The sequence below is a fragment of the Dicentrarchus labrax genome, unplaced genomic scaffold (assembly GCF_905237075.1).
Source record: "Dicentrarchus labrax unplaced genomic scaffold, dlabrax2021, whole genome shotgun sequence".
NCBI classification, from domain to species: domain Eukaryota; kingdom Metazoa; phylum Chordata; class Actinopteri; family Moronidae; genus Dicentrarchus; species Dicentrarchus labrax.
The window spans coordinates 6,831,889-6,841,671 of NW_026136722.1; the positions used below are offsets into that span (position 1 = coordinate 6,831,889).

General features: G+C 41.6%; 1 protein-coding gene across 6 annotated transcripts in view; it reads right to left on the reverse strand.

Moving 5' to 3' along the window:
• Positions 1 to 321: 321 nt before the first annotated feature.
• The window catches only part of LOC127355982 (septin-9), a 71,030-nt gene continuing 61,568 nt past the window's right edge, over positions 322 to 9,783 (reverse strand). For all 6 annotated transcript variants that reach the window (XM_051387345.1, XM_051387349.1, XM_051387346.1 and 3 more), the window contains 8 exons: positions 7,879 to 8,007; positions 7,364 to 7,445; positions 6,968 to 7,105; positions 4,780 to 4,897; positions 3,891 to 3,986; positions 3,603 to 3,699; positions 2,505 to 2,556; positions 322 to 1,900 (listed from right to left, as the gene is read on the reverse strand). In XM_051387345.1, coding sequence (XP_051243305.1) covers positions 1,759 to 1,900; positions 2,505 to 2,556; positions 3,603 to 3,699; positions 3,891 to 3,986; positions 4,780 to 4,897; positions 6,968 to 7,105; positions 7,364 to 7,445; positions 7,879 to 8,007 — 854 coding nt within the window. In that variant the 3' untranslated portion in view covers positions 322 to 1,758. The remainder of the gene's footprint in view (positions 1,901 to 2,504; positions 2,557 to 3,602; positions 3,700 to 3,890; positions 3,987 to 4,779; positions 4,898 to 6,967; positions 7,106 to 7,363; positions 7,446 to 7,878; positions 8,008 to 9,783) is intronic.

The following is a 9,783-nucleotide window of genomic DNA, read 5'->3' on the forward strand; positions in this document are numbered from 1 at the left end:
TCAACCATGCACTGACCTAGCAGGCGGCCATATTGATTTCAGAGGCTAATCAAGGAAAAGCTTAATGACACGGCAATTAAAGTGCTCCAGTATATGAATTACACCTGCGATTAAAAGCTATGGGGATGCAGTGCAGTATAAAACAATCTTAAGTGTCGTTTTCTGCAGTGTATACAGTCGGAGGATATGAGCTGATGAATTTATGTCGTCTTGTTGATGTTAAGCTCCTCTGCAGGCTGGCTGTGTAAAATGTATTGACGGGGGGAAAGAAAAATGTTCTGTATATCAAAAAACTAAATTAAAAAAAAATCAAAGAAAGTATATATTTACAACTTTAATCTTTATTTCTTTAAAATAAGATAAAAGGAAAAATTTGTTATTATCATAATACAAGTACAAAAAAATGCATCAGAACACAGAAGAATATACAGGACAGAGCATGACAGTGACAGCTTAGGGAATTATATATGGTTCAAACAGATCCTTGGTATATTATGGAAAATAGAAGAAAGGAGCGGACTGGTCAATTGAAAACTAGATTTCTTTTCCAGATAAACGAGGGAAAAGGGTTGAAAAATATCTAAATGTAGCTCGACTTGGCGCCAACAAACCTGCTCTCTTTCCAGTTTCAGCCAACATGCTAGCAAACATTCTCCAATAAATAAGGCACTATGATGGGCCCAAAAGCAGTAAAAAGTATGTGTGTGTGTGTGTGTGTGTGTGTGTGTGTGTGTGTGTGTTTGTGTGTGTGCGTGTATGTATTTGTGTGTGGGTGGATAATCTGAAGAAGTGGCCCACAACTAATGGCAAACTTTCACATTTTATACCGTGCATAAATACTTTTTCATCTTAAATCACTCTTAAGATATTTCTATTAATAAACAATGACATTTATTATTGGGAATTTAAAAAAGATGTCAAGGGCCTGACATCTATATTTAACATGAAATGAACATTTAACAGCTAAAGCGAAACACAGCTTGTGACAAAAAAAAGATAAACTCAAACATACGATGTGCTTATTTGATAACCTTTTTTTGTTTTACTATGAGGAGAGAGCTGAATGACGCTGCATCACACAGACAGACCGGTGTGTCTGTATGTGTGTCACGTGTTGGGAAAAGTGCTGCCCGGCATCCTTTCCATCACGCTTGTCAATGACAGACTATGTAGTGATCAAGTGCAATAATGAATATCATCACTTCCCCACATACGTTGATACAGCGGCGTGCATAAAGACAGAAAACGGTGCTTCTGTTAGGTATGAATTCTTATAAGCACTGCTAAAAAACATCAAACTTAAAGTAAAAGTGGACGAGATTAACATGTTACTGAGGAAGGCGATTCTGACGTTGACGGATATTGAGCGTCAGTCCGTTCTAGTTCGGCAGATGCCTAATCTTTGGCACCCCAAATAAAAACCGCAAAGGTTAACTGTAAGATCTGGAAGCAGGTAAAAATCAAGCTGCTGCACGTTACAAAGAATGAAACTTCTCCTTTGACTCTTTGTCAGCGGTAGTGAGAGGATAGAGTTTGTTAATGAGGCAATAAACTGACATGAACGGTCCGTTCGGCTGCCGAAAGTCATTGAAAATAAAGTCCCTCTGGCAGGCTTTTAAGTTTCTATCCCACCTATGAGATGGGGGTGGATGGAGTGGAGGGCTGGAGTGGTGGGAAGACTGTCAATGAAGATTCAAAGTCTCATAGCAAATGAGTTACACCCAGTTGAGGTCAACTGCAGCGAGGGGCAGGTGGCGTCTACATCTCGTGGGCGGCAAGATGATGTTCTGGGATACCATTGGCATGAGCCATCACCGTGTTATTCTCATTGAGGCGCCTCACGCGATACATTTCATAGTGGATGCTGCTGGTGATGTCCTTAATGTTCTGCATATGGGTCCTGAAAGAAACACACATATACACATCCATAAGAAACCAACAGATGAGACAGACAGACGACACACTTCACTCTAATATTTAAAAGGCTAAAACATTGTTATTTCACTTGGATGTTTGACCTTTTGAAATATGATGCATGTGCAGTGTTAGAGTTTTTACATTCATCTGCTTCGAAGAGAAACATTTATCTGTGATTAACTTTAATTTGTTAATTAAAGAAAACTGTTAGGGGTGAGAACAATTTCCCCTAGGGGATTAATAAAGTATATATTCTTCTTCATCTTCTTCTTGAAGCCAATCGTGGTCCAATAAACAACTTATAGAGGTGTTACATGGAAACTTGAAACCTCCACTGCACATACACTGAGAGACATCTTTTGTCCAGCAGTTCAGATTTGTAATTAAAAATATTTGCTTATTCATTTGGATTCTGGATTCCTTAATGGGGTTGAAGGAATAGATGCATTTCTTAGGAGGTTTTTTCTCGGTAATTGAACTTCATGGTGGAATAACCATATCAGATGCATATTAACATTCAGAGCACACAGGGACACATGGTTGAAAAGAGACAGAGACATACTGATATGGAAACAAAATTCCCTCACCTGATGAGGAGATCCCGTAAATAGGCAAACTCACAGTGGGCTATGTTCTCAACTAAAGGAGAGAGAGAAGTTATGAGTTATCAGAAATAATAGTAATAGTAAAAAAAAAAGTACCAAAAGACAGACAGTATGATTGCTGGGAGCTGTTTTGTTGCTATAAAGTTTCATAAAGGGTCCACTAGGTGGAGTCAGTGATCTTAATGTGACGTCCCTGTAGACTCAGAGATACTGTATGTTGTCTCAGCACTCACACAGTCCCTACAATACAGATCTCTGTTGCTAAATTCGTCTACATAGAGTCCTTCTGAAGAGATAAGAGACAATCTGCTCAAATAAATCCTGCCAGACAAGTGTGTGTGTGTGTGTGTGTGTGTGTGTGTGTGTGTGTGTGTGTGTGTGTGTGTGTGTGTGTGTGTGTGTGTGTGTGTGTGCGTGCACAGCACACTGCAGGAAATGAAACTTCCTTAATGAGACACTTGATAGAGGGGTGGTGCCTCCTGTCTGGAGTGGATAACATAATTAAATATTGAAAGATGAATCCTGAAGTGAGAATGGATGTTAAGAAAACACTGTACTGGTACACTACTGGCCCACTGATAAAGCTGAATAACAATAACACAGCAAAACAAAACAAAAACAAAACCAACAATTAATAATCTATTAGGTTTTTTTTCACTAGATTTTATCAATTGGAACAAATACAACTGCACTGATAACGTTTCCCCCTCATCAACATATTTTATTTCCTTTGTGAGCGTCCACAGTGTATCCTTTGTGATCCAGTACGAGATGTGTGGGGTGGGGGAACCAAGTACATAAATCAGGCCTCCTCAGACGGACTGTGTCTGCTGGAGGCCTGAGCCAGCTGCATGGCACACGACACCAGTCTAAAAACTGAATGGAGTATTGTTTGATTGACTCGAGTAAGGTCTTTACCCATCTCCCTTTTGTCTTTTCTTCTCAACAAAACCACTTCCAGGTTACGTGCACACTGACAGATTGTGTCCTGAAAGTATCTCTCAAAACAAATCTAAATAGAACAACAGAAAATGGAAAACAGGGACTGAAACTGAAGAAAAGAAAGGGATAGAGTTGTACCTTCAATGGTTCCCCACTTGGTTTTCCTCCCCAGCAGCCTCCTGCCATTGACCTGGTACTCCTGGTCGCTGCCCACCACAGCAAATGGGATCATCTCCTGCTCAAAAGGTTCAAGGTCAACAGACAAGGGAGTCACAAATTATTTGAGTTAAGTACATTAAAAATGACTATGAATGGATTATGTCCTCGGTGCTCTGTTGAAAGGCATGTCCGAGCATAAATGAGGATAATGGAGTCCCAAGTGCTGCCGCATCTGTTAGGGCCAGTGCTTAGAAATGATCCTCTCACCCTGATCTTCTCGTTGATCATTCTGTCCTCGGCATCCTCGTCAAATTCTTTCTGAGGGTACACGTCGATCCCGTTGGCTCGCAGCTCTTCCCTGATCTGGTGGAGCGCATGTTCAAACATAAAAAAGAGGAACAAAACAAACTTTTAACCCACTACAGTTCTTAAGAGGGTACACAGTAAGGCCTTTAATTGCAGGCGTAATTGGGCCGACGTGTTTGATGCAGTCTTGAGAGACATCAAACAAATGTAACTAAATCTGCGCAGTGTATAGATTAACACGGTATTAACACTAATCTGCCTTCTAATCTACTCCAAAAGTTGGGGCTTAGTCGTTAATTGCCCTCTGTGTACAAACAAAACAGAAACCTCGCAAGATGGATGCCTATGCATAAACCTGTGCACACACAAGTCTGCCATGCACATATACAAACACACGCATGAGCGCACACACGTATAAACCAAGGGGAGTTTATCCTCCTCGTTGCTAATGAGAGGAGGGGAAATCCTGAGATCCTTGAAGACGCTGCCAATAAAAACACACAAATGAACGGCTGTAGCCTTATTAACTGTGTGGAGGAAGTGTAGAAAGTAAAGAGTGGAAAAGGAAGAGAGGGATGCTCTTGAGCTCTTGCTGGAATGTAGCCATGTTTTGTGACCATCCAGAGAGCGAGAAGAAGGGGACCACCGAAGAAAACCACAGGAACGTATCCTATCTCCGGTTACTGCACCACATACATGAAAAAATACAAGCATGGAGAGAGAGAGAGACAAAAAGAGGATGTTTCTGAACTATAGATGCGGATTTAATGGGAGAAAAAGGAGAAACTTGAGATAAAACAATACAGAAATCTATTGAACTAAAGACGAGATGGAGCCAGAAAGATGTTACCTTCTTTTTGAAGAAGTCCCTCTCCTCCAGGGTGAGCGTGTCTGCCTTGGCAATGACTGGGACAATGTTGACCACCTTACTGAGACGTCTCATGAATTCTACATCAAGAGGCCGCAGACTGAGAAGGAAAGAGACAACATGAGAGAGAGAGAGCGAGAGAGAGAGTGAGAGACAGAGAGCGAGAGAGAGAAAGTTGACATTAGATATACAGACATGAATGTGAAACTGAACTAAATTATGTGTAACACGAAACTCTTCCACCAGGGGGCAGGTGTTTCTAACAACTTTCCCACATGGGAGGAACTACTGTGCCTACTAACATACAGTATTTACAGTTCTAACTGTTGTAGCTGTGACCTGATCACACTATACAATGTGTGTCAACAGCTGCTTGATGAGGTTGAAAGGACTTTTTCATTTCCCGTAGTTTAGACAAAAGCATCTGCATGTGGTTAATGGCAGTGGATTCTGGCCTGGGCTAATAGCACTTTGACAAAGACTGGCCATTGTCAACCAGAAAACCTCGTGCACTCGTGCAAGAGCATGCTGAAAAAAGACAAAAGTGCAAAACTGACTGCATGCTACCAGACACCCACACAGACCGTCTCTCTCGTCCTTCCTGCCTCTCTCCCATTAGACTTTTTAAGGCAAACCCTGAGCAGCTGCTGGCCAGCCCATGTGACATCTGCAGTGTTGGATCAACATGAAACGTTGCTGGATGGGGTACAGAGACAGGGGGCCATTTCACACCAGTCCCCCTGCCTGAGTAAAGACAGGCCATGACACAAAAGTACAGCGCTTGAATGGTACGCTATAGTTAACGGTGTGTGTGTGTGCTTTCTCAAACAAGGCAGACAATCCACAGCTGCTCAACATTTTCCCAAGACTAGCCACTGCACTCGACTAGAGTTACACAAATGCAAAAGCTGTAAAATGAACAGTGAATCTATCAGTTGATGGACACATGAGACTGTGTATGCACCCTCCCCCTAATATCTTCTGCTAGTACACCCCAACCCCCTGAGCTGCGAACAGTGAGGGGCTGAACCAACACAGTGTGGAGAGGGACGGCAGTTTATGCAGTTCGATCAGAGCCAGATGTGTGTCTGTAAGAGATCCAGGAAGAGAAACTTGGGACATTGTGCTGCTTCAGAGCCTGGCGTGTACAGCCCATCTTTACAGCGTGTGTGTGTGTGTGTGTGTGTGTGTGTGTGTGTGTGTGTGTGTGTGTGTGTGTGTGTGTGTGTGTGTGTGTGTGTGTGTGGTGAACTTTGATGGTGTTTTGGGATATGTTGCATAGTCCTGAGCGGAAATGTGCAGAGACGTGAGTGTGTGTGTTCAATGTCAGGGTTAAGGGAGCAGAGAGATGTTTCTCATTACTTCACAGACTGAAATAAAAATCTGTATCAATGTAGGATCCATTAACGCATCGTCGCTGCCTGTAAAAATGGCAGTTGTTGTTCCAGTTGATGTATTTTAAATGCATATTGTCACATAAGGGCAAATAAGGTCAAGTCAACCAACATTATTAAATGACTTGACTGACAACCAAAGTCACCATTTGGGGGGGGTTTTTTTTTTTTTTTCTGTTAGATGAGATTGATACCACCCACATGTCTGTACGCTAAACATGAACTTATTGCCAGCAGCTGTCTAACTTAGCCTCGTACAAAAACTGGGAACAGGAGGAAAAGAGTGACTCTGGCATGCAAATTGTCATTCTAGCCTTTAAGCTAATGTTAAAGGCATCCTGTGGAAGAAAAACAGTGCACTTTGGTGAGTAACAATCAATGTAAAAATAACTTTTGTTTACAAGAAAACTCCATCTTTTTTATTTTTATTATTTTTAGTTATTTCTCAGGGACAGGGCACATTAACAAACATTGCTGTAAATATGCCAGAATATGGCTAGTTTCCATGCAAAGTTAGCTGGCTGCTGGAGGTAGCTTCATCTTTACAGCACAGACATGAGAGGCATGGTTTTAATCTTCTCATTTAACTTCGTATAATGTTGAATTATTCCTTTTGGTGTCCAATTTCTTGTATTCTTTCTGATCTAAGTGAACTGATGGCAGCCCTGATATCATTGCAGTGTTGTTGTGTTGGGCACTGACAAAGAAGAACTAGTTTAGGTGCAGTTGTACGTGCTTGTGTGTCTATATTTAACCATGTTTGAATGAGTCCTTACCAGTGTCCGGTCGGGGGGATGAAGTATATGCAGCAGTGGACTCTGGAGTCTGGAATCCTTTTCTTCCTGTTGATGTTGATCTCCTCTTGCAGGTACGCCTCGTACTGGTCATTAATGAACTTCATGATGGGCTGCCAGCTAGAGACCGCGGCAGGGATGGATTGAGGGAGTTATGAGGGAGGAGAGGAAAGGGAAGAGATGGACAGATATTAGAGGAAACGAGGAAGCAGCAGGAGGATGGGTAAAGAGAATGAGACAAAGAGTGAGGAGGAAGATAAGGATTTAGAGTGGAGCAGAACAGGAAAATGAAGGAGAAAGGGAGGGGCATATGATTAGACACAATTTAAATCTTTCTGTTTATACAGTCAATGTAATGATGGTGGAATTGTAGTGTACCAGTTCTCATTGTTGATCTGGTCTCCAAAGCCTGGTGTGTCAATGACTGTCAGCTTCATTCTCACTCCCTTCTCCTCGATATCTGCACACAAAGAAACACACATAAGGTCAACCAGTACCAGCACCAGTGTATACTATGATGTCAAAAACACCCTGGAAACTTTATAAACAACTACTGAACCAGGCATTGTGGATGGATTGATTCAAAAACTGATAATCTGTAATGTGAGGCCAAGAATACAGTATATTCAGAGAATGCTTTAGCAATGATTGTATAGAAACTAAAAAGAATTAGAATTAAAGAAAAGAAGGAATTAAAGTAGAGAGAGGGAAAGATATGGTACTGTAATTGTTTGGAGTGACTTTGCCACGGCTGTCAAAGGGAAAAGTGTTAATACAGAAGGTAAGAGAAGAAAAAGTAAAGAGTGTGAAATGGGTGTGACAGACCTACAGAAACAGCCGGACAGAGAAGAAGGGACACAGAGATGAGTAGAGGGTTTCAAAAAGGGCCATACCGTGACTGATGGACTTTATTTCGATCGTTTTGGGGATCTTCTCCTGGGCCGTCGCCAGCACCGACTTACGGCTGACTTTAGACTTGAACAGCGTGTTCATCAGAGTAGACTTTCCCAGGCCGCTCTGTCCTGTAAGCAAAAACACGGTCAGAGAGACAGTGAGAAAGACACGCATACACCTCAAGATGAAAAAATAAATAAATCTTCTACAGTAACTGCTTACACTGCAGGTACCTAACAGTCTACACACTGTAACAATGGTGCCATAACAAACCCAAACAAGACACAGTGATTATTTTTCACGACAGTTTAAAAATGACTCCACTCTGTCAGTCCGTTGGGCTGAAACAGTGACAAGCTGCAGGTGTCTGTCTGCACAAACACTGCCAGCAAAGCCATCAGCATGCATGAACACAACCTAAACATAGCATCCATAAGACAGATTGGATCCCTACTATGTATACAGTTTTGTTTCTAAAACAGCCAGGAGGCTTGGATTAATGTGGCTTAATGATTAATGTGAGTGACCAGAAATAAATACATTCTCTGTACATCACAAAACAATCAAATCCAACAGTCCCACAATAGTCCCTCTCTGTGAATCATCAGTCTGTCTATATGGATGGGACCATCTGTGACCCCTGCACATAATGCTAACATCACTGCAGGTTAATGAAGAGGAGTTTGGAGGGGCCCACTGGGCGATCATTCACAGTTCAACTTCAGGTTAAGTCAACATCGAGACCTTTACAGATTTATGAAGATGCCCACTCAAACTCAGTCAAATATACAGGCAGTCAGCAGCAGGTTACATGCAAACATGGATTTTTACAACCAGTAAAACAGCTGCAGATTATAAAAAAGGAGAAAATGACTTCAGCTGGAAGTTTAAGAACGGATAACGACTATCAAATACAATGCTGTATTTCCTGAAGTGCCTCAGTCCAACATTCTCTAACTAACAACCATCACTAACAGAAATGTGGCGCCAAAGACCCACGCTTGCTTATGCGGTACGCCACAGAAGTGCAGATTTACTTTAAAATTATGACTCAATTAATCTTGTGACAAGGTTTTTTCACAATGAAAAGAGGAGACTATTAACCTGACTAAATATCTTCATAACATCAATGATAAAAAAAGAAAATAATGTGTCTTCATCATCGTATACACACTTCAATTTTTCTGTCCTCCCTCTTTTTCACCCAATTCTGCCCAATAAAAAAAGGAAAAGGGACTCCACCTGCTCTGAGTATGTTGCTTTCACCTTTTGTCCTCAAGCTAATACAGCACTTAGTCATCTATATGAAATCTCTGAAGAACTCTCACGACCATACAGATACCAACCCAATCATCCAATTTTAAAATGCATCACTCCTTCCTGCTCTCTCTTTTTAACTGGTGGAATATAATTTCACCCGAATGCAAAAACCACATGGGAGACCAACTTTGTTCACTTTTGTTTATCATTGCCTCCACAACCTTACACAACTCGATCTCAACCCAGAGGCAAGCTGTTTTTAATTTGAGGATGAAACACAGACCAACCCGTGCGACACCATCAAGAGGAGACATACAGTAGGGAGGTGGCGTGGGTTTTATGGTGGCCTGTCTACTGTGGAGGGGTGTGTGTGTGTGTGTGTGTGTGTGTGTGTGTGTGTGTGTGTGTGTGTGTGTGTGTGTGTGTGTGTGTGTAATTAGCGCCTGTTTTAAAAAGGTGTCTAATCACAGTGATGAGGGCTCAGTGAGAGTTTCTCCTAAGTCCTACTGTGTGAGGCTGCTTATTAAAATAAGTTTGAGGCCTCCATTTTCTCTCACAACTTGATTAGAGAGAAAACCTGAATAACAGGAGACATTTTTTTTAAAACAGTTGACTGAAGATGTTTTGAGATAAACACACATTTA